At 41.4% G+C, this 25,231-nt stretch overlaps 1 protein-coding gene across 2 annotated transcripts; it reads right to left on the reverse strand.

The window, feature by feature from the left end:
* Nucleotides 1–3,094: 3,094 nt before the first annotated feature.
* On the reverse strand, nt 3,095–11,040 carry LOC147887237 (HVA22-like protein i). 2 transcript variants are annotated; one of them, XM_087394178.1, is made up of 6 exons: nt 10,642–11,040; nt 10,439–10,537; nt 9,379–9,435; nt 9,195–9,258; nt 7,915–8,127; nt 3,095–4,117 (listed from the first exon to the last, which is right to left on the reverse strand). In XM_087394178.1, the coding sequence occupies exons 1-6, from the start codon at nt 10,671–10,673 to the stop codon at nt 3,719–3,721; spliced, it is 864 nt and encodes a 287-aa protein (XP_087250304.1). In that variant the 5' UTR covers nt 10,674–11,040; the 3' UTR covers nt 3,095–3,718. The 2 variants fall into 2 exon arrangements, with proteins under 2 accessions (XP_087250304.1, XP_087250305.1); XM_087394179.1 differs by lacking the exon at nt 3,095–4,117 and adding an exon at nt 4,506–4,550.
* Between the last annotated feature and the right edge of the window lie 14,191 nt (nt 11,041–25,231).

Consider the following 25,231-nt stretch of genomic DNA (forward strand, 5'->3'; position numbering starts at 1 on the left):
TTTGATGAGGACATAGAGAATATTTGATAGTCACATCTCAACAACAAGGACAACTAGAAGAAATATCCATAGTTGAAATTTTTGACGATAAAGTCATTGTGTAGAAGACCTTTTAGTTAAAGTGAGCATTATCATCAACATACAACTCTCAAGAAGTAAAAGTAATATTATGCTAACAACATTCACCTCTCATATCAATCAATTGCACAAGACAAGATTCGAAAATAAAAGACACAAAAAAGACATTGATAAACTTGTTATAGTCAACAAGAGCAAGGTGGATTCTTGGAATAATCATATAGCAAGCTAACAAAGCTCACATCACTTGAATTCAACAAGACGCCCGAATTCTTCTTTGCACCAATCCATATAACATGTTTCAAAATACAACCTTTGAGCTATTGAACTAAAATTCACGTGTAATTCAATGTAGACAATGACTCAGTGTGTGTGTCTGCGCGTCCATACAAATGTGTATGTATACACATACATATATACGTATATCTACATGTACATATGCATGTACGTATGCGTATATGTATATGTATACATGTACATATACATATACGTACACATATACGTACACACATATATACATACCTTCATAAGACTAGAATATATCCAATCTTGCATATTATGTATTTTTTTAAACAAGCGAAAGAACAAAGGAAAGAAAAAGAGACAAGTGAAGGAGGAGATTTGTAAGAGACGTGAAACAAGACTCCTAGAGCAAGAAGATTAAAAATAAATGACTTGGTAAGCAGCTGCTACAAGGCAAATTCTGATGAGTAAAGCCTAGGTTGCCATCTGGTTTCTAAAATTCTAGATTGTCATGGATGAACCCAATGCTTACGAAACTATTACGAAACTATTGAATGCCAATCTAATCAGCAAAACTATGACAACAAAAAGGAAGATAAGAAATATGAAAAGAATAATAATAACAGAGAGAGAGAGAGCGAGAGATTAACGTCTATGAAAGACCAAAGGGTCTATGAGACTAAAAAGAAACCAGATACAATGAAACCTAAGGGTGGGGCCACTAAAGACCAAAGGGCCTATGAGATATAAAAAAAACCAAATACAATAGAAAGTTTATTAACATGTATGAAAGACCAAAGGGACTATGACATTAGAAAGAAACTAAATACAATGAAACCTAAGGGTGGGGCCACAATGGACTCCCCTGCCCGAGACTAAATCCTGTGTGACAAGAAATAAAAGTACTAAGTACGTCACATGGTTCATGCAAGAGAAACCCGCAAAGGGAGAGAAAACGCCAAGGAGATTACAAAACGAGTGGGGGAGTATATAAAATCAAATGTGCCTAGAACCAGATGACCTCAAAAAATAGTACAAACCTAAGAACTCTCCCACACTTTGGATTTTGGTTCTACTTTCAAAAACCCTAAGCATACCGAAAGCCAAAAGTCCAAGATATAACAACAAAATGAATTTTCTTTATTACTCTAATATGATTAAATTTCTAAATCGACATATAAAAGCACCGTTATGTAAACACTAGAACTTGGAAGTCCCATTACTGAGCTGCCATGTCGAGAGATTAATAGAACTAGAAGTCACAATCACAATGATACGAAGTTCTTGACAAGTTGCCAAGGTTCTCTCTCTCTCTCTCTCTCTCTCTCTCTCTCTCTCTCTCTCTCTCTCTCTCTCTGTCTCTCTATATATATATATATATAACACACACACACAAACATATATTCAATTGTTTGCATGTCTACAGACGGACATATATGTCAACATCCGTGATAAGAGTCTAGCTTTTCAAGTCTTGTAAATCCTAGTGCTAGCATAGGTGCTGAGTGTGTGTGTGAATCTAGAAACATGGCCAAACTCAAACCTCTAAAAACTACACCTAGTGCAATTTCAATTTCATAGTAGTCAATGTTATGGGGACATCCTCTCTCAACTTTATTTTATTCATATTTGTTTTGTACTTGTTTTGGCCCGTGGAAGCTAATGAACCCATGTTTGTACATGGATTATTTTATTTTATGCATAGGTCTAAAGATGGGTGCACATTATATGTGAAATTCAAGAAGGGATTTGAATCCATAATCTTGTGTTTCAAACTTGTGAGCTCTACCACTAAGTTATAGAGTAGTATAGCTTCTCTAGAGATAACTATAGTATTAAAAGTGGTCCCTCTTCCCCCTCCCCCTTTTGCATGTTCCCTTCTCTAAAACCCCCTTCATAAGTAGTCCCTCTCCCTCATCCCCAATCTCATGTAGCTTCCTCTTTAATGCACCCTACCCTCCATTATTCTTCGATTGAAACTCCTCCCCTCCCCCTTTATCCCTTAGTTTTGATCATGGCCTTGCCCTCTTCCTTTTTACCCCTCTTCATTTCTCGATAACTAATTACTAAGAATTTCCCATTTTTCAATGTTAGGGAGGACATACTCATTCATAAGGTTAAAAACCATAAACTCCATCATAACGCATTCTAAGGGCTAGCTACTATAACATTCCTACTAGCATCATCAGTGCCCAACTCTGGGGTAGATCATAGTATAAACATATGCTATGACATATACAAATCCATACACTTAGACATACTTGAGCTTCTACCGACACTCCAGAGGTGAAGGGCAAACTCAGCAGTGATAAAGGCTAGCACTAAAGGAGAAGGCTAATGAAAAAGTGTCCATATTCTCTTCATCCAAGCTACAATTTCTTGTGAAGACTATACGATTTCATTTAGGTATCTCTCATACCAACATCCAAGCAAAAAAATGCTTAGACCATCTAGGACAGCACACCACTTAAGATAGATAGAATTTATCACAATATCATTACGATGCAACAGGATGAAAACTTCAGAAGGTGAAATTCACATGTCCACTAATACAGCAGATGTATAGATCTAGATGAATCGAGGAACATGCCCAAACTCATCCTTTAAAAACACAACACAGTGTGCATTTTCAATCTCATGATAGTCATTTGCTTCCCATCTGATAAGACGTCTGCAGTAAAGTAAATTACTAAAGACAATTTCCCATGATTTACTAGCATATATAAGAAACCATTAACTTTTGCAAAAGGAGCCTGAGTTACAAAGACACAAAGCACAAAGCTTTTTTCAAGACACGTGTCATTGTCAGCCTACAACCTTCAGAAATCATTCCATTTACGAGATAGTCTCCTTTGACCAGTCCACATTCATCACCTTCACTGCAGCCCTATGGCTAACTCATCTAGGCTATGAACTCCACGATCATTTGAACAGGTTCGGAATATCACAAAAGCACAATGAGCTTTCTTACAAGACGATTTCCATTTCAAGCTCTCCTTTACCCCCTCCAAACCTCTATTCCTCGCCCTCCTTGCAATTCTGACTAAGAAACATGCTTGAGTTTTCGTAACAAGGAATAATTATGAAGATTACGACCTTAAAATACTGTTCTATTCGTTTGAATATTTACAAATTTCCTGAACAAGAGGTTTTGCCTTCAATGAGGATATCTACCAACACGTTACTATGAGCAGTGTGAACTTGGTATGGAACAAAATGCAATGACACCCACCTACATGCATGTCGGCAAAGGGTGCAAGCACAAAAAAACTGTGTCATGTCAGAAAATACGAACGATAAACATTTGTACTCCAGCTGATCACAGAGTTCATCCACCTGCAAACCATATGCCTCACCTTCGTCACTCTATAAGATGACCATTCCTGTATGCATCACCTTATTGTTGCCTGCGAGATCTTTGCCGACTTCTTGTCATGTAAGCATTTTGGGCAGGCATATTAACAACGGGCTGTGACACAGGTGGATGTTCTGCTATATCCATTACCTCATATTCTGCTTCCTCTTCATTTGTATAATAAGATCGCTGGTGCAAACCTGGCGGCTGTTGTGAGTAGCCAGGCAGCTGCTGAGAGTAACCCGGTGCTGTTGGAGGCAGTGGTTGGTATCCTGCATTAGGTGTCGGAGCAGACTGGGACAAGTAACTTGTAGGCAGCACAGGTGCAGATGGCTGATAGCTAGGTGGTGGTGGAGGCGGTGCCTGGGGCTGGTAGCCTGGAGGTGGCTGCTGATAGCCAGGGGGTGGTGGAGGTATAGGTGGATGAAATTGAGAAACACTCTGATGGTCCCACGCCCCCCCCCCAAAAAAAAAACAGGCAATCAAAAAATCATATTCACCTCTCTCTCTCTCTCTCTCTCTCTCTCTCTCTCTCTCTCTGTTTCTGCATGTTCATTCTAAATCTCACTGTGCATGTGTAGCAAAAAAAGTCTCAGGATGAAAGAATGACAGAAAATACCTCCAGCGTCATTCTGTCCTCTCAGGACTTGTGAATACATTTTTTGTTTCTTTGAAGTAAAAATTTTCAATTCAATGAGGATATCACTTAGATTAGTAATCAGTAATCGAGAGGGCACAAGCACTCAATTGCAACAAATTGGTCTGAAAGTTCCAAAAGTATGCATGAGCTCCAATATTCATTAAATTGAGAGTTCGTCAAAGTTAGTTCTCAAAGTCACTCCGCCGACCTCCAAAGCCATCCTTTAGGTTTACCCTATACATTCATGATCCAATTCAAGCACAATTTTTTAGTGAGAAAAGTGGAGATTAAATATCTATTTGAATCATCTTGTTTTAATGTAAGAATCTAGGAGCGACAAGTTTTAACATCAGCGATCAGCATGCAAATGAAAAGACTCACAAAATGTATTAAAGCACAAATTGTGAGTGAAAAGGAGAGGTTGATATTCTTTCCATGCTAAAAGCGATTTATGTTAACTGCACTAAAGGTGGATGCACACAAATGAGCAGAACCTATTGCTTGCCACAAAGTGTATTCTACCAAACTTTGAGAGAAAAATGGAGATTGAAGATCAGTTTCAATCATCATGCTTTAGCTCGAAGAACACATGTTTAGCTGCTCCAACATCATCACAGTTTGCATAAGAATGAAGGAAGCCTAAAGTCTTCTTGAATCCAGGTGAGAAAATTCTTGTATAGCCCCCACCCCTTTCCCAACATCTCATGGTTCCCATCAATATCACAAATCCATTGTCTATGTCTCTCTGATATAAACCATAGATTTCATCTAGTAACAATTTCTACAAAAATTTTGCATGACAATCTTGACAATTGCCAAAGGTGATCATCTTTCTTGTGGCTCCTACAAGAAGAGCATGACTTCCTTATCAGACTGCAGGAGCTGCTGATTGCGAAACAATCAAGTGTATAAGACAGTGAACTTACAAGCAGAAACAGGCAGTCTTCAGTTTACAGAGGTCTGCTAAAAAATATTCACAGCATACAAATTTTGCCATGTGACTATTGGCCAAAGGTGCAGGTCACACAGCATGGGCATAATACAATATACAATCCACTTGTATGTAAGCACATGCAGACCATCACACCACCATCCTAAGTTTTGACCAGGTCTGGACAGGTAAAGGTACACTCAGTCATGAAAAAGGATAGCATGGACATAAATTCTCAAAATGGAAGGTGATGTCTTTATGAAACTAAGAAAAATGTTTCTCTTAAGCTCGTCCATTTTCTTCCCTCATACGAAACGCAGAAGTTATAACTAGGTTAAGCAGGGTTAAAAGACTAAGGATTGTGGAATACCTAAGGTGGATGAAATCGTATCATGATGGATAGATGAACACCATGAAAGAAAATGACTCAACTCACTTTATTCACGAGTGGTGGCCTTTAAGTAGGCTTGAGAATACAAAGGAATGACATCACATATGATGTCATAATAGAGCATCTAGATCCGACTTCTTCTCAATCACCTTCCTTGATTCCCTCAACCTACTTAGGTGGTAACCAACTCCAACCACACTAACTAATCACACCATAAACACACACGCATGTTTATTCATACAACTCCTAGCCTCTAGACTCAAGGCAACCCAAGTACATCAATTTGCCCAACAAGGATTACGTATGCTTCTCTACCAAATGTTGTACATGACAGATGAATAATTTTGTTCTAAAAAGGGTAAACACCCACAGGAATGCAAATACATGCACATAAATTTTGTTTCCTTGTTCCTTTTTTGGGGGGCTGTTTTGTGGTGGTGTCTTGTGGGTGGGGGGGGATTTGTTGACTGTGCGTGATTTTTATAACACATGGTTAGTGCCCTTGAAGAGAGCTGTGTTGAGCTTCTGGTCTTCCAGATGAAACATAAGATACATAGACAGGCGTGTGTGTGTGTGTGTGTGTGTGTGTGTGTGTGTGTGTGTGTGTGTGTGTCTTTGGTGATCCTACTTTTTGCACTTTTTCCATTTTCAAAAGCTCTCTGCAGCAATCTTTTTTTGATTGTCTGCAGACTCATTACATAGACTATAATGTATACTTGTCATATACTGTCATATACTGAGATTTTCAGCTGATGTACTTTTGAGCTGTGTGTGCGCGCATGCAGAGTGCATCCATGTCTGAGAGTATATGTGCATCCATCTCTCTATCTCTATTTCAAAGTTTCAAGTTTCAGCTGTTTCTGACTTCAGTGTAGGATTCAGAGGTGCCCCGCTGAAGTTTCGTAGAAACATTACATCAAGAAATGTCTCTAAGCATTTCTGCAGGCCGAAATGTATTTTCTGATGACACAACGCTGTGGAGGTAGTGAAAGCCTTATGCGACAGCAGGTAGAGGCAACTAATAGGAGAGGTGAAATGGCCAAACAACCATAAAAGAAGATGCGATACTTGCAGGGAGGCAACACACGAGATTAAAGATGTGAAGCATGTACTATAGCAGAGCTGCCTAAAGTAGGACGCCCTTGACTGGTGAGTCCAACCCAGTCAGACCAACTAGTTCCAGGTGGGCAGCAAGTTTGAACAGGGCACCGAACTGAACAAGCTCAATGAGTCTGGTATCCAGACTTCTGAATGAGGCCAACCTGTTCGCTTGTGTTGGAGACCCAGCAATAGTGAGAAGGGCAACAGAACACGTGCAGAAGCATTTGTATACAATCAACAATCATTGAGCTGCTCCTACGGTTAAGAAGGGCCATATCAGCAAGGCTTTGCTCGGGCCTTGAGGATGCCTTAAGGGAAGTGACTAGGCAAACAACACTTGCTCGGGCCTTGAGGAGGCACGCCGCCACACATGGGTGCCTTAAGGGATCCCTTGTATGTGCACTGTCCCAGGCAACTTCAGTATGTTCAATTAGTCTGAAACACTCAATTCTGAATGAGGCTTATCTGTCTGTTTGAGTAAACACTTGGCACCAGTGAGAAAAGGAGAGAGAACCATTACAGAGCTCAGCACAGTTTGAGGCTGTAGGAGAACTTGTATACAAATGTGCGTCAAACTTGTATACTAGGCTGTAGGAGATCTAAACCCACCTGGCAATCATCTCAGCCCAATCCACGTAAGGGCCCAAGGGGTTCAGGATGGCCTAGGGCCTTTAGCCCGTATCATCGATGTTTCCCATATCACCAACTAATATGTCAGATCATATGTATATATGGCAGCTGTGCGCTCCTTTGGGGCAATTATCCCTCCATTGACACACACCCACACAGACACACACAGTTTTCTAGAAATGCCCACAAGGGTAGGGGCCACTAATTCCCCAATAGTGCTTGCAATCTAGTAACAAGATTAGCATAGCTCCCATTTTGGATCGTTTGGAGTGCCTGAACTCAGCACACCTACTGGATGCACTTTGGATCCTTTCGTATTAATTAATTAGAATAGGTGGATCACAAGTAAGACCTTAGGGACAAGGGCAGATTCCCTCTTTCTTTTAATTGTCAGAACTAATGAGCAATAAACTGTCAGACACAACAGCTAATATGAGCTGTCTAGTTGAGTACTAAGCCTTCACAAATGGCCATCACTAGGAAATCTGTAAGATTTCTGCAAGGAATAACTTGAAGAGCCATGAGTAATTTTATAAAAGTCTTACCGTGCCTTGTTGAGGTCTTGAAGAAGGTGACTGCGACGCAACATACTGAAGAATTTCCATGGACCTAGACTGGGCATATGCTGAGGCCCTCTGCCAATAATGAAATGCCAGATCGCCTGCTCTTGTTTTCAGCTCATTCAAGTTCCGGTCAATCTCCATCTCATGATTAGCCACAAAGGGCTTTAGAAATGTTGAATAAACATATGTGGTTCCCTGATGAATACACATCAAGACGATGCTTATTAGTAATAAACAAAGTTACTAAACACCCTCATACAACTATGATATATACAACCGTAAGAACTTTGAAAACAAAAGTTACAACAAAAGAGGACTACACGAAAGGAAGCGGAACAGGAGCATGGGGGGGGGAATCGTCGAGACCCAAGAATAAGATGCCATCAGCATTTTGAAGAAACTAAAACCTAACGCCAGAAAGGGAGAAACAAGCAAAATGCTCATGCAGTGTAGCACTGTACTAAGCCTGCCGGGGTTTACCCAGGAAATCTTCTGATTCAGTGTACAAGGCGTTCAAGACAGCAGATAACATCTACAAGCTTGAAAAGAAATTTAAGGAAAGCGGATCTATCTATTAAAAAACTAACTTGATACTCAAAAACAAGGCACAGTTACATAGCACTGAAGTATGAGGATAGAGGGAACTATGGGTGCCCAAACTTGATGCATTAGCATGAAATCTCCTTTTATCCATGTGAGCCATTCTCTCTCTCTCTCTCTCTCTCTCTCTCTCTCTCTCTCTCTCTCTCTCTCCCACACACACACACACACACGCACGCACACACAAAAGAGGGACAAAACATTGATTCATACAAAGATATTCTTACTGAGTTTCTGTCAACGCTACAGAGGGAGGGCACACTCAGGCAGGATGAAGCCTTGCACTTGAGAAGAAGGCACATCGTAGAGGTTATGGAAAAGTGAAGTGATGAAAAAAAGAGGTCACAAACAAAGCCTATGTAATTTCAAGCTCTCTTGGTTATGATCAGCTTCTAATGCCAATACTAAGCTAGGTTTCTACTTGTTGTATCCTGCTGGGAAGCCTCAGTGTGTGCCACGTCTACCTTATTTTTTAGTCTCCTTGATTTCTCCCATGCAAACCCTAACATAAAACACCGTCATGTTTCACTGAAAACCACCACCGACAGGGGCAAAAGAACAACTTATTCTTAACAAGCATGCTTTACTGATTATTGGAAGAAAACCCAACACACCAAGAAGGTGATATTTTATTCTTGGAAGAAAGGAAAATGTTGGCATACCTTTGTCTTTGGATACCATAGATAGATAATAAATGCAAGCTTTGCCTCGCTGTACATTGGTAGCCTGCAAAGAGAACCAGCATGATTAACACAACGGGGAAGGAAAGAGCCTGCACCACCAAATTAAAAGGTGTAGTAATGAAGCAAATAAACCATCTTCCAAGGGTTTCCACAAGAAAGATACCATGATACAAAGGTATCCCCAACTCTCTCGAGCACAGTCAGAACTGCAATAATGATCCTGGAACAAAGTTTCAAACAGAGAAAGTAGTATTTATATCAATTGTCATGTGTTAATTGGACTATCAGCCACGTGAGACAGACAGCACAAGGAAGCAAGGAAGAGAGAGAGGGAGGGGGGAGAAAGAGAGAGGAGCTAGTCCCACACAAGAATACCAAAAGGACTTCCAGAAGGTTAATATGATACGATTAGTACACCATTCTAAGCACATAACTTGCAGTATCCTCAGGAACAATTTACAGGATAAGGGCATTGTTCAATATGAACTAGAACAGTAAATTGAAAGTAAACTGCTGTGAGAGTTGTGCGCCCTCTCATCACATGGCTGAAAGTATGAGACAAGCCTGCTTGACATGATAGTCCTTGCAATTGCTTTTGATGCCTTGGAACATAATCTGTTTGCTGGGGCCCTCCAACCCCCATCCCCCTGGGGAATAGAATAACATAGACGCATGTGCCTATATGCAACCATTTGAAGTCACAGCATCTCCATTGAATGATATTATCATACACAGAAGACCAGACTGCAAACCCTTGCACCTTCTATCTGGATTCTGATAAAAGGTACAAGAGCTCATACTCTAAACATGGAAGCACCACATAGCGGTGACGTTACGAAATTTTTCGCTCGACAAGCTTAGGCTTTTGCCTGTTGCGAAAAGCAATGGCATAAGCGCGCAGGTTCAAGGGCGAAATTTCGGGAGTTCAAGTTGCAGCTAATCCTTTCCACCTACATGAGTCGAAGATTGGAGCCACTTAAAGATGGCACTGTCTGTTGCATCGCAGAAACAAGGAAAAAAGGAGCAACTGGCACCAGCAAAAAATGAACGAGAAAAGGAGAAAGAAACGGAGCAGGAGTTTCCAAACGATCGAAGGAATAAGTTCGAGCCCAAACGATGGGAATAAGGACGTACACCAACGAAGGAGTTGGTAGAGAACAGGACGGAAGCAAAGCCACTACGTTGTCAAATTTAAAAGTAGGGGCAAAGAGCAGCGCACTTACCAATACTGACACCAGAACCGGAGCTGCTCCACATCAGGCCTGTTCTTCTCGACGCACTTGAAGCACTCGTAGGCCGGATAAACGTATCCCACGACCATTCTGCAGCCGAGAAAGGCCAATTTCAGAGGAAAACAACACAAACCAAGGTCCTGGCATTCAGGAACAAAAAACGAGAGGAATTGAAAAAGGTCGCAAGAACTCACATGATCCCTCTGGTGATGAAAGATCCCATCATGCTGGCTCGTTGCAGGAGTTGATGCTTCAGTTCCCGCTTCTTGTTTGCGTCCACAGGGGATTTTTTCCGGGAAAAGGACTTCCAGAGCCAGAGAGGCTCGGATAGGAGCGAAATGTTCCGATTATGCGTGGATAGGCGGGGATTTTCAGGGGAGAAAAGAGTTGCAGGGGGGTTGAAAGCTGGAGAGGCTCGGAAAGCTTCGGAGAGTGCGCAGCAGACGGAATTTTTCAAGGAAAACTCGAATAGCAGGAGGATCAAGGTGCGAAAGGGGGAAAGAAGGGGAGGAAAATGCGGAGGGGAGGGTGCATTGCGGAGTAAAAGGGTTTCGGAAGAGATGGATGCAGCAAAAATTCGAGAGCTGCAGGGTGGCAAAAGTGAAGGCTAATAAGACGATGCACTGTCTATGGTTAGCTTAATTTAGAGCACTTTTTTAGCGGGGCTTTTGGCGGCTTTCCCACCAACGGACGCGTCGTTTAGAAGGTGACCGGCCCAACCGGTCTCTCTCCCCCTTAACCGCCTACCGCCCGCTTCCCTTCCTCTCCCACGCGCTCCCCTCACGGGCTGTAGCCAGTCGCGTGCCCCTTGTGCAGAGCCGTTGGATGGTATGTGACGTGGCGCGATCTCGACCGTTCGCTTGGTGCTTCGTTTTTGAAAAAGCACCTTGGCCGTTATGAGCTAAGGCCTAGCCAACTCTTTGTTATTTTCATCACATCTTCTCATGAACTCTCGCTCTGGCTCTCTCTGAGTCCACCTCGTGTGTCCTAACAATTGCCATCTCTCCTCAGCCCACATCGCCAATTCCTCGGAGCACTCGAGTGGGCCCTCGTCGCTAACCCAACCACTCAAAACAATCGTAAGGGTGGGTTTAGACTAGGCGCCCGCACGACCTTTTAAAAAAACTATGAAGGGACACAGAGTCGTGGGCCCAAATGCTGAGAGGAAAAAATGTTGTCTAACGTTGGAAGGCCGCCCACACGATGGGAAAATTTTAAGGCACGAATCCAGTTCATTGGGTAGTCATTTCCCCAGCCACAAAGACACTGAAATTTCATTGTAATTATGAGGGATCAATTTGTATAAGAGTTTTTTGCTTGGTCATGTGAACCACCACTCCGGCGGACATGTCCTACCTTTTCATGTACACTAGGCCGTTCGGGCTCCCAGTCCAAACCCTGCCTAATTCATCTCATTAATTTCCATAAAAACATCAAATCACAGCATCAACTTTTTTTTTTGGTGGAATAAAGTATTCATTATATTATATAAGTAAAAAAGAAAGTCAGCCTCAAAAGAGCCAATTACACCGAGATCAAACAGTTTTCTATTTAGATTATGTTTTAGAAGTTTAGGTGAGGAAATTGTGGCATCAACTTGAGATCTCGATATGTTAGTTGATTATCGGTAGCTGTAAGCTTATGAAGTTGTCCAATATCAAGTAATATGTTGTTTGATATGCTCTCTCATCTCGATGAGGAATCTCATAACTAAAGATCAACTCCTAATTTAGAAACAGAGTTTCTTCTATTCTCAATCATCCTCCCCTTCAACTAGTCATTTTAATTGTTTACACAACTAAGTTCTTGTTGCAAGTATTGATGCAAGTGCCTTCATGAGCTATAAACTTATCTCAATTTTACTTTTATTCCATGTGTTAATAGCTATTGTTTGGAAAGATGGATGCATAATCAACTTAGAATAGCTGAATAGAAATATGGCATCCATGTAGTGCTCATCCCTTGGAACAAAGGATTGCCCTTAGTCGAGCTCAAGCAAACCATCCCTTGGAACAAAGGATTGCCCTTAGTCGAGCTCAAGCAAACCATCCCTTGGAACAAAGGATTGCCCTTAGTAGAGCTCAAGTAAACCACACCCACGCACTGAATTTACTAGTACTTATGCACTTCCCTTCATGTGTGTGCATCCCCAAAAGACAAGGTGCAAATGTTGTGGAGTCTACTTAGAATAGCTGCATTAAGAAATGGCATCCCATGTAGGACTCATCCCTAGAACAAAGAAGTTTCCTTAGTCAAGCTTGAGCTACCTCATGGAAACACACCCATGCACTTTATTCATCTACATCCCCAAAGGACAAGTGAACCTCTTGTAATTGCCCAAGGCAATGTATTTCTTAAGCTCGCATAACCCTATTGGGCAAGCACCTAAAGGAAATGGGACATGGTACCTTCTTGCAAATTTTTTATGTTTCTTTTAGCACCAAGTAAGCTTAACAAAAAGAGATGCCTGATGCCGTTCACCACTTGCAACTATTAGGTATGTCATCATGCCTTATTTCTACACCTTCTCATGAGAACATTTTGCTCACCTCACCTTATTTTTGTATTTTTCTTGAAAGTTGAATTCCTACTTTTAATCAACTTGTCACCTTGAGCCCCACCCTCCAACGTTCCGCAAACGTATCATCAACGTCTCACTAATGTCATGAGTGATTGTCTTTGTGAGCCATCTTATGGTACTTCCTGACAACCTTGATTTCATCATTCTCACATTAATGTTTATTGAGAAATGGCGATACATTTTAATACAAAAAAGAGTGATAGCCTCATCCACCATCATTCCCACCTTTTCCTTGTATCATTCATACAAGATATCATTTTCACTACCATAGTTTCTAGGAAAGGATATCATTCTCGCACTTTCCTTATCTCCTACCCATAAAGGATCCATGTCCTTCTTTTGGATATGTCTACAATTTTCACTTCCATATGTTTGTATAAAAAGATATGATGTCATAAATATTTATGCTAGTATAGATGATTGTGATTTGTGAATTAAAAAACTGGAGAAAATTTGAGGCACATTTGCATGACACCACCACTATCCTACATAGGGTGCTACCCTAGTAGAGGCCAACTTGTTTGATCTATAAAATACATTTTTTAATGAATGCATAATCTCGAAAGTGTTCGATCAATTCAACGTGGATGATGGAATCACATTGTCCCTAATAGTAGGGAACCAAGACGGTGAAAACATTTGTAATAGGTTTTGAGGATGATGCAATAAACTTTTTTAAATCTTTAACGTCGTCGTCATTTCTTTTAATAAATATGACCTATGCAATAAATGTGAGCATCAAACACCTCATAGTACAATGAATTTTCCATATCTATATATATATTAAACATTCTAAATGAATGCTTAATTTGTATAGATGTGAGCATGAGACTTCTCATAGAATGTTTAATCCTCATGCAATAAATGTGAGCTCTAAAAGCCTCATAGAATGTTTAATCCTCATGCAATAAATGTGAGCACTAAATGTTTCATAACACAAGGAATTTTCCATATCTATACATGGACTTAACATTCTAAATGAATACATAAGAAAAGGTTAGACTCTTGAAGATATTGGGGTGGCAACTAAAAGAGGGGACTTTTATGGTATGAATTGCCAAAACTATTTTATGTTCTAGGAAATATGTAATATGGTATTATTCAATGTTTGGACATGTTCCTCTTTTGAATACTGTAAGGGGTCAATCCTATGAAAAAAGAGACCCAAAAAGATATATGCCTTAAGATGGCCACCGCCATGGCCCTATAAAGACAATAAACTATATCGTGAATTTTTAGATGACCCATTGACCCTAGATAGTCTCTGAACAAAACCTCAAACCTCCCCTAGACTTGGTTGGAAAATCTTGAAGTTCTCTCTACATAGAGACACAACCAAAGTCGCAAGGCTAGTTAGGATCTAGGTTGTTTGAAGGCAAATATTTTCCTAGTTTACTATAGAGCATATAGCATACAAGCACAAACGATCTGCCATAGCATAGCCAAAGTAAAGGAGCCAAAATAGAAAGGGGAATTCCCAAGCTTCAAGGAGAGCCACATGCCACTTATAGTGTATCTAAAACTTATACATCAATCATGTTTTTGCTATATAGGTGTTTCTAATTTATATAAAAATGTCTATCAGTTAGGCAATTCCAAAAGCGTTGTCTTAAATCCTCACATGCCACCCTACAAATTGCCACATCTCATGTCTATACTTGCCTTTCAGTAATTTTAATGGATCTCACTTAATTCCTCCGTTAGTTTGCTCATCTATACTTTACATCTACCTATTCTAAAGGCCCTTAATCTCAATAAATTATCCCATCTATAATTTAAATCTATCTCTACTTTCCATCCACCTATTCTCAAGCCCCTTATTCTCAACAACGTACTCCATATATATAGCTTAACCTAAGGAGAAAGGTATTTGAAAAGGCCTTTAATTTTCAAAAGGACATTCGATTGATTTCTTAGGTATATATGTGGCATACCCAATTAATCTAAGGCTAAAGGGATAACTTAGAGCTCTAACCAAATAATTCTACCTCTTTTGAGGCACTACATATTATCAAATCTCTTTATTTACTTGTCCAATCTAATTGCATCACTATTTGGAGAGCATAGCTTTCATATTTACTTGTCAAGTCTACTTGCATCACTATTTGGAGAGCATATCTTTTGCTAAGATTTCAGATGGACCCAAATACTAGTAAATAATTAAAACTTTTGCTCATAGGGCATCCTTTTTCTCTTCTTGAGCCTTGGAGAGTGTTGCTGATCAATGCAAATTGTTGGAAATGTAGTTTCTAACTTGAGGGGAGGTTGACTCCTATTAAGACCCCGACTCTACCCCATCTTTTGTGAGCGTTATTAAGGGGATAGCTGAAAGTCCAAAGGGGAGGGGTAAAAGAAGAACCCTTATTGAGAACTGAATGCATAAGGTAGTATCTCCCAACTACAGAGAAGATGGAGGAGAGGGAGGGAAAAATGCACACCACAAGATGACAAACTATTTAGCACCATTCAAATGAAGAAAATAAGAATGTGTGTGTTCATGTGTACATGCGTGTGCATGTGTGTGAGCGTGTGCATGTGCATGTGCATATATGTGTGCATGTGCATGTGCACACACGTGCACGTGCATGCGTGCATGCATGCATGTGTGTGTGTGTGTGTGTGTGTGTGTGTGTGTGTGTGTGTGTGTGTGTGTGTGTGTGTGTGTGTGTGTGTGTGTGTGTGTGTATGTGTGTGTGTGTGTTTGTGTGTGTGTATGTGTACGTACAAAACTTTGCAAGTGCAGAATAGGGCCTTGACAATTTTAGTTTAGAGTATGAGATTTAAAACAAGTAAAAGCGCAGACTCATAGCTAACAACTCAATTTGTTGACGTAAGGGAAGCATAGGCTTTTTGTGTATCATAGGGTCTATCATTCCACTTGATAAGAGATAATATCAGGTGTAACATGAATGACAAACAAGGGAGCAAAGAGTGGAAATCTTAATAATCGTGACAGAGCAACATATAAAGAGCATTGTGATTCTGCAAGAATAAAGTGTGTAGCAGTGCAAGAAGTGATAAATGTGGGAGTGGAAGAAGAAACGATTGTAATACAAGATGAGGTCTAATAATAATAAGAAAAATTGAGGAAGATAACCACCGTAAGAAAAAAACAAGAGGGCACATTCATCAAGACTCTATTAAGGATAAGCTACAAGGAATAAGAGAGCACGAAAAGGACTTGAGAATCCATGTTGGCTAGGGAGAAGTGTAGATGTAGTAGATGCCAGTGAAGAAGCAGTGGTAGTTTCATAGCACGGTTGACCAAGCAAGGTGCTAGGAAGTAAGAGATGTTGATGATGTAAAAGGAGGTTCATGATGTAGAAAGAGAGGTGGGGGATGTAGAAGGAGAGAAGGAGGAGGACCAATTTGCAGAAGGTGGAGAATGGTAGTGAGGGAAACACAAAGCCTCATTTTATATGGTAGGTGGTGATGATTGAGCAAGAGGGGAGTTCACAAGTTATTTGGAAGATGGAAAGGCTAGGAGTTTTTAACATTAGAAAGAAATGGAAATTATATTATGATGAGTAGGGGTGCGTAGGAAAAAGTAGAAAATGCCAACAAAGTAAAAGAGAAAAGAAGAGAAATTTTCTGAGATGAGAGTACCCATGAGGGAGCAAGCATCACGAATTGGACAAGCATAAGCTGCAAGAAGTATGAGAGCATTAAAGGAACCTCAGAATCCACGTTGGCGAGGGAGAAGTGTAGTTGTTGTAGAAGCCAATGCAATGGCAGCTCCATAGTCCATCTGAGGAAGCAAGATATAGGAAGAGATGAATGGTTTGTTTAGTAAAGTGGCAAAAGTTGTCAAAAACACAAAAGTATAGAGAGGGGACTAACTTGTGTGTGTGTGTGTATGTACAAAACTTTGCAAGGGCAGAATAGGGCCTTAACAATTTTAGTTTAGAGTATGAGACTAAAAAAAGTAAAGCATAAGAAAAGTGTAGACTCATAGCTAACAACTCAATTTGTTGACATAAGGGAAGCACAGAATTCTTGTGTATCATAGGGTCTATCATGCCACTTGATAAGAGATAATATCGAGTGTAACATGAATGACAAACAAGGGAGCAAAGAGTAGAAATCTTAATAATCGTGATAGAGCAACATATAAAGAGCATTGTGATTCTGCAAGAATGAAGTGTGTAAGAGTGCAAGAAGTCATAAATGTGGGAGTGGAAGAAGCAACGATTGTAATACAAGATGAGGTCTAATAATAATAAGAGAAATTGGGGAAGATAACTACCGTAAGAAAAAACAAGAGGGCACATTCATCAAGACTCTATTAAGCATAAGCTACAAGGAATAAGAGAGCACGAAAAGGACTTGAGAATCCATGTTGGCTAGGGAGAAGTGTAGATGTAGTAGATGGCGGTGAAGAAGTAGTCATAGTTTCATAGCATGGTTGAGCAAGGAAGGTGCTAGGAAGTAAGAGAGGTTGATGATGTAGAAGGAGGTTCACAATGTAGAAAGAGAGGTTGCAGATGAAGAAGAGAAGGAGGAGGACCAGTTTTTGCAAAAGGTGGAGAATGGTAGTGAGGCAAACAGAAAGCCTCATTTTATATGGTAGGTGGTGATGATTGGAGCAAGAGGGGAGTCACAAGTTATTTGGAAGATATGCCAGTAGTGGCGGCTCCGTAGTCCGTCTAATGAAGCAAGATATAGGAAGAGATGAATTGTATGTATTAGTAAAGTGGCAAAAGTTGTCAAAAACACAAAAGTGGAGAGAGGGGACTAATTGTGTGTGTGTGTGTGTGTGTGTGTGTGTGTGTGTGTGTGTGTGTGTGTGCACGTACATGTGTGTGTGTGTGTGTGTGTGTGTGTGTGTGTGTGTGTGTGTGTGTGTGTGTGTGTGTGTGTGTGTGTGTGTGTGTGTAGATTTAATAGTTCCATGAATAATGAGCCATACAATTAATTCCATCATTTGGATAAAAAGTTATATATGAGAAAAGGATGAAAATATTGAGACATCTAAGTTGAGAATTGCAACAAATTGAGAGTTTGCAAAATTTGAGAATTTATGGTAATATTGAGTTTGAAAAAGGAACACAACATTGGAAAAAGATGTCGAATCCATCAGGTAGTCCAAGTTCTAAGGTCTGGCTCCACTTACCTACCACTATCCAAATAAACCATATGTTAGAATAATATAGCTTGATTTTGGTAGACAGGTAATGCATGTGTTGCTTGGCTTTTTATTGTTTTATCTAGGAACAAGAACAACCTTTCGGATTCTTAAAAATCATTTTGTATTAAATATAAAAGAAGGGGTTCGTCCTCAACCAATGTAAAAATATATTTTTCAAAACCAGCATCAATAGGGTTGGTATACAACCAAGGCGCATGAGACAATATGGGGAGTAATCCACACCCATCAATGAAACATAATTGAATCTTTATCAAGGAATATTCAATCCTATTTGAGCAAAATAGTCCAAGGGGTACTCCATGCCCTTCAGTGAAGATTATTATAATATAAAAGATCAAAAGAAAAAGTAAAAGAGAAAAATGGTAGAACTAGGGGGGCCAAATTTGACTTAAAATTTTATGTGTTACAATGCCTAGTTTGAAGAAAACACATAGTAAAGTTATACAAATATAAAAGTAGAGTAATGAAAGTAAACATGTGCATACGTAAGTGATCAAGAAGTATATATATAAGAAAATTAAAAGAGAAAGATAAACGGCTTATATGAAAACTCTTATGTGTGTGTGTGTGTGTATATGCACGTACGTACTTACATACGTATGTGTGTATAAACACCTAGATATAAGTAGTACCATGCATAAATTATTAATTAAATATGAATACAAACCAACCCAACCCTCCAAAGAGCGTGCAAATGTATATATAAGCGCAAAATTTACTAAAGGTTTCGAGAGGCAGCTTCTCAGCCGTAGCATACCAAACAATCTAAAGAGTAAGATAGGATGAAGGGAGATCAATATGTTAAGGCAATGTAAAAGCAGGTCTAAGTTTAGCGGCTAAGTCGATAAGAAGTGTGGAGCTCACATGAAAGGTACTGCCTTGGAGAAAAGCCATGAAGGAAGTGCAAGTTCGATAAAAAACCGAGGGATGGCGTGGTGAAATAAGGGTACTGAACATCGAGATCAGGGAAGAGGTAAAGTAGTGCACGGGAACAAAGCCAATAGATGGTGCTAAGATGCGGAGTTTGAGAAGGTGTACACTCGAGCCATGGCTAAGAGCACTACCTTGCTAAGCCAATAGCACGGGCCAGCCACACACATAACATCGTGAGGAGAGTGAAGGCGCATAGGGAAGGAGAAGAGGCACGTTAACTATAAACGAAAGGGAGATACAATCTTCAGCGAGTTGGTGACAAAGCTACACAAATGTTGGCAAATATGTGAAGAGGAACTACATCTTCTCGTAGACTTTCCATATCATGGGCAATGGATGCATCCAATAACTTGATGTTGGTCCAAGCATCATGGCCTAGCAACCAAGGGAAGGGGCTGGCCCCTTAGTCCTCATGCCAAAATCAGGCCTGAAATTTAAATCCGTTGAAAAAAGTTGACCCAAGTATAGCCATTAGTTGTAAGATTTTTCTTATCTTACAATGGACATACTAGTGTGTGTTATTAGCCGAAAAAGAAATCAAGACCAGAGGCTAGAGGCTAAGCATGGCGACGCTCGAGGGCCATAGAGAAAAGGAGATCGTGAGGGCAAAACATTTCATGGGAGGGGAAAAGGAATTAGAAGGGGAGGGAATGAAGAGGGAGACTATGACACAAGAGGAAAGGGAGAGGGGGGAGGAGAAGCATGTACATGATAGGAGGAGGAATGTAAAGATGGAGACATCAAGGGAAGAGGACCATACTTTATTTGAAAGAAAGGATGAGAGGGAAATATCAAAGTACTAGCTAGGTGGCTTTACAAGAATGAGCGTGTCTCATCAAGGAATAGCCCCCTCCTTTTATAGCCAAAAGAGGGGGTCTCTCCCAATTAATGCATCCTCCCACATGCATGGTGTGTGTGGAAAAGTCTCCCATGTGGGCTAGGTGGTTACGCACTCTCAATTGTGTGCGACAACCCTTTGCCTCAATTTTCCACATAAATCAAGCCCCATATCTCAAGTCTATGATACTCCCTTGGTCTCTTCCCAATTTTATAATATGTTCAAACCTCCAGGAGGACAAGTGGAGGGTTGGCACAAGGAATCTTGCCACCTCATCCTACTTTCCCCATTATTTAACTTGCTCTCTTGGACCTTCTATACCTCCCCCACATGGGCCTATCCTATATGGAGGGAATAACCCAATATAATATCCATCTCCACCTATTTTATATTACTTCTCCCATGGACTTTGAGCCATAACTCACTAAATGCAGCCTAGGTGGAGGTGTGGCACATGGAGGAGCCATGCCACCTTACATTTTATAATATTACTACCATGGATTATGTACAACACACCTTATGGGTCCTCTTACGTGGAAGGGTGGCACATGATCATGCCTTGCCACCTCAACCCTGGGCCCTATGCACACCATATTTTATCATACTATTGCCACATATACAAACACACACACATATTAATGCCATTTTCCTTAGACAACTTTATCCATAACAATTCCCCCCCCAGGCAGGGAATGCACAGCATTTCCATGCCTGGGTCCATCACGCACAAAGAAAGGCTTGAGGTAATGCTTGTTGATCACCTTCTTGCCATATGGTTCATGCACCTCCTGAACTTGTATAGACCCATTGCCACGTTCCTTGATGACTTTGTATGGACCAGTCCACAGTGGTAGAAACTTCTTATCCATTTGGTGGTCCAATCTGTTATCAAAGCATAGCACAACATCCCCCTTAGCAAAGTGTCTTTCCCATCCCTTGCGAATCTTAGCATCTAAGCGGGCCTTTTGTCAATTCTTTTGGACCTCTGTTTGGTGTAGTGCAAGGCGTCGGGTTTCATCTAACTTCTCAAGTTGTACCAATCTGGCCTCTACATGTTCATCTTCTGTCATCCTCTGTTCTTATGCCAATCTCAAAGCTGGAATCTCTATCTCTAGTGGTAAAACGGCCTCAATACCATACACCAACTCAAAAGGAGTGTGACCTGTAGATGTTTTATGAGTGATGTTGTAAGCCCACATGGCTTCAGTGACCTTCTGATCCCATTGGCTCCTATTCCCTGTGGCTATTTTTCCCAGGGTTTTACAAAGGAGGCCATTGGTCCGCTCTGTTTGACCCATGGATGCCGGATAATAGATGCTAGAAGTGTGATGATCAATACCCATGCGATCTATGAGTAACTCCACCGCTTCATTTAAGAATGGACTCCCATGGTCAGAGACAATCTCCATGGGTGTCCCAAACCTTGTGCAGATACGTTCAAATATGAAATTTGAAACTACCTTACCATTTGCAGCGGGGAGGGCAATAGCTTCAGCCCACTTAGTGACATACTGAGTGGCTACCAAAAGATACTTCTTTTTGTGGGCAGTCATGGGCAAGGGCCCGACAAAATCTATTCCCCACTTCTAAAACGGATGGATGGACATCACTGGGTGATGTTGCCTAGGACATAAATCCTTCCTACCAAAGAATTGGCATGGTTCACAGGTTTTGCAATACAAAGTGACATCCTTGAACAAGGTTGGCCAATAGTATCCAGCATACAAAATCTTCTTAGCTATATAGTCAGTGGCATAGTGGCCTCCACAAAATCCATCATGATAATGCTTCAATACCATAGGCACTTCATCCGCATCAATGGCCCATCTTAGTACCCCATCCATGCCTTGACGGTACAACACCCCATCAAGGAGGGTGTAGCGCCTACTATCTCTGCGGATCTTCTTTCTCTCATAGCTAGTACTTTCTGAAGGAAAGTAGAAAGCAGTCAAAAACTTGTAGATACCACCATACCATGGATCCCCAACTTCTATGGCTGCTACAAGGGTTACATCAAGGCACTCCTCTAAATCAATCAAAGCATTCTTCAAGTTGGAACAACCCCCTTTTACAATTTTGAAAGAAAAATCATATTCTTGTAGAACTACCAACCATTTGGCCAACCAGCCCATGGGATTTGGTGATTGAAGAACCTGCTTTGCAAGACCAGTGCTAGTGAGTATAATGAAGGACTTTCCAGCCACATAATGCTTAAATTTCTCAATGCAAAACACCAAAGACAAGGCATGCTTATCAGCCTCTGAATAGCGTCGCTCAATCTTGAGCAATTGTCGAGAAGCAAATTGAACAGGATACATGAACCGATCCTCCCCTTGCTGGAGAAGAATACCTGCCAGAGTGTGCTCACCAAACCCAGGATTGATATAGAAAGTCTTTGACCAATCTGGATTGTGTAGAATAGGTTCTGAAGCCAGAGCATTCTTGATTTGTGCAAACCCATGATCACAATCCTCATCCCAAGAGAAATCAACCCCATCTTTTAATAGCATAGTCATGGGTCGTGTCAAAGCAGCATATTGATCAATGAAGCAGTGACAGTATCCTGCTATATTGACAAATGAGCGTACCTGACGTTTGGTTGTAGGCGGGGAGAGCTTGAGGATGGCTTCTACCTTCTCGGGGTTAGGGCTTGACACCCTTGGATGAGACAATATGTCCCAGTAATCTCCCTTGAGTGGCTCCAATGGCGCATTTCTCAGGGTTGAGACTACCATTTGTATCATTGACCCTTTGGAAGGCCAATCTAACCTTCATGACGTGCTCCTTACATGACGAGAATATACAGAAATCATCTAAAAACACCGCCAAGAAATCCCCCAAATAAGGAGCAAACACCATCTGCATAAATCTTTGAAAGGTAGCAGGAGCATTGGTGAGGCCAAAATGGCATTACTTTGAATGCAAATGTCCCCCAGGGTGTGGCAAATGTGGTTTTAAGCACATCTTCTTCGGCAATTCTGATTTGATAAAACCCAAAGTAACCATCACAGAAAGTATACTCTCATGACCACTTACCTTCTCAAGAATGAGGTCTTGAAAGGGCAGAGGATGATGATCCCTCTTGGTGGCTGCATTGAGTTTCTTATAGTCGATGCAGACCCGCCACTTGTTGTTTTTCTTTGGGGTGACTACCACTGGTGAAACCCATTCAGTATTGTGAACCGGAACAATAAACCCAACCTCTACAAGCTTTTGCAACTCTGAGCGTAAAGCATCAGTCTGCAGGGGCCCTAATCTCCGATACTTCTGAGCCACAGGCTTCGCATCAGGCTTTAGGTCTATCTTGTGCTCTATGGCAGTCACATGGCAAAGGTGGTGGTAGCTAGTTGCAAAGAGGTCAGGGAAATCTTTGAACATTTCTAGGAACTCATCTTTCTCACTTGGAGTGAGGTCTGGGGAAAGCATAGATTCAAGTTGCTGAGGACTACCTGTTACCTTTTCTACAGATGGTGGGGTTGGAGACACCTCCATCATGTAAACTTCCTCCTCTGAGAATTCCTCCCCCCGTCTGATTCTTCCATTGATTCAGACACCGAGGATGAGAGAGTATCACTGTCTTGCTCCTCTTCTTCTTTCGATTCCATGGCACTGGGTTGCACCGGGATCTTCTCCTTAGAAGCACCAAAAGACATGTGTCTTGTCTTCCAATAGCTGACTGCATCACTCTTTCTCAACCATGGTCTCCCGAGTATGGCTGGGTAACTCCTGCGTGTATCTTCAATGTCCACTACATAGAAATTGACAGTGGTGGTCAACCCATAACAGTGATGGGCAAATCCTCAATGACTCCCAGGGTGGCGAGTCGTTAACCATCTGCTACCTTGATTCGAGTGGAGGAACGCCTTGTATATTTCAAATTCAATTTCTTCATGATTCGGGGCACCATGATATTACATGCAGCTCCCCCATCAACACACACATTTTTGACACGGCAATTATCTATGATGACATCGACTGTATGTGGGTGCCAATCAATTTCTTTAGAGATAGAGGATACCTCTCTTACCTTTCCCTTTTGTTGTTCCTCCTTGTTGAGAGCCCTTGCTGCAGCTCACATCTCACCTTAGGGCTTAATACTATTAGTTGAGGGAGCGTGATGCTCAAAGAATGATGAGCAAGGTCCTGAACGACCGAATAGTCTTCTTGCCCTGAGCTGATGGGAAAATCTGAGGGCGACCACTTACTCCTGCGAGATCTTTTAGTCTTCTCTGTTGGTGGGTCTGCCATCTCAGCATCTGAGGGCTCTGAGAAGGACACCTTCTTCCTAGGGCAGCCTAGTCCATGGTTTGGAGAGGGGTCCAAGGTGGTACGACTTCTTTTCCCGAGGTCAAGGATCTCTACATTAGAATCCTCAGTGCCAGACTCACTTAGAAGATTCACCCTTGGGATATTGGGGCATTCCACGGTCTCTTGGAGGGCGGTTGGCTTGATTTCTGATGCCCACCATCTCAAGCCGAAGATCATTCAGGGCCTTGGCTAGGTCATTGACTCCAGGTTCTATTGCAAGGGGAGCCTCTTTAGGTGGAGGAGCCGAGGGAGTAGAAAGGAGGGGGGCTCGTGGGCGAGGCTGGGGAAATATTTGAGGCAGAGGGTGAGAGTATACACCTTGTTGAGGGTAAGCATCTAAGGGAGGACCACACACTTGAGGTGGAGGCGGTGGATACATCCCTGATGAGGGGTGGGGGTATGCCCCTGAGTTAGACCCCCCAGGTTGTTGTTGCAGGAATCGAGGGGGTTGTGGAGGGACAATCATCTTCTTTGAAGCGGGGTCAAACTGAAATTTATCAAACTTTTGAGCAATCTCATGTGCTAGCACCATAGTTTCTGGATTCTCCCATTTAAGCTTGAGGCAGAATTCATCATTTGCTCCTACTACAAGGTAGCTCAGCACATGCTGAGTCATTCCAGCTCGGAATTTGGCATTGTCCTCCTGTGTGGCAATTAAACGGTCTAGGAGCACGGCCGCTCGATCCACATATCGACGCGCCGTCTAATCTTCTGACTACTTCAAGTTTGCCACCTGTAGGTACACATTCTCTGGCTCCTCTTCTTTGTCAAAATACTCAATCATTGCTGCTGTCAACCTTGGCCAGGTTTGGCAAACGTCTTTGGCCTACTTCTCATACCACACTTGAGCCAAACCCTCTAGAAATGTGGAAAGAACCAACAGCCATCTGTCTTCAGTAAGAAAGTTGAGAGAAACACAACGGTGCTTAAAGGCCACAAGATACTCATTTGGATTTTCTTCCACTCATCCACAAA

The sequence above is a fragment of the Dipteris shenzhenensis genome, chromosome 23 (assembly GCF_047967505.1).
Source record: "Dipteris shenzhenensis isolate YYH24624 ecotype China chromosome 23, Dip_SZ_1.0, whole genome shotgun sequence".
Classification (NCBI taxonomy): domain Eukaryota; kingdom Viridiplantae; phylum Streptophyta; class Polypodiopsida; order Gleicheniales; family Dipteridaceae; genus Dipteris; species Dipteris shenzhenensis.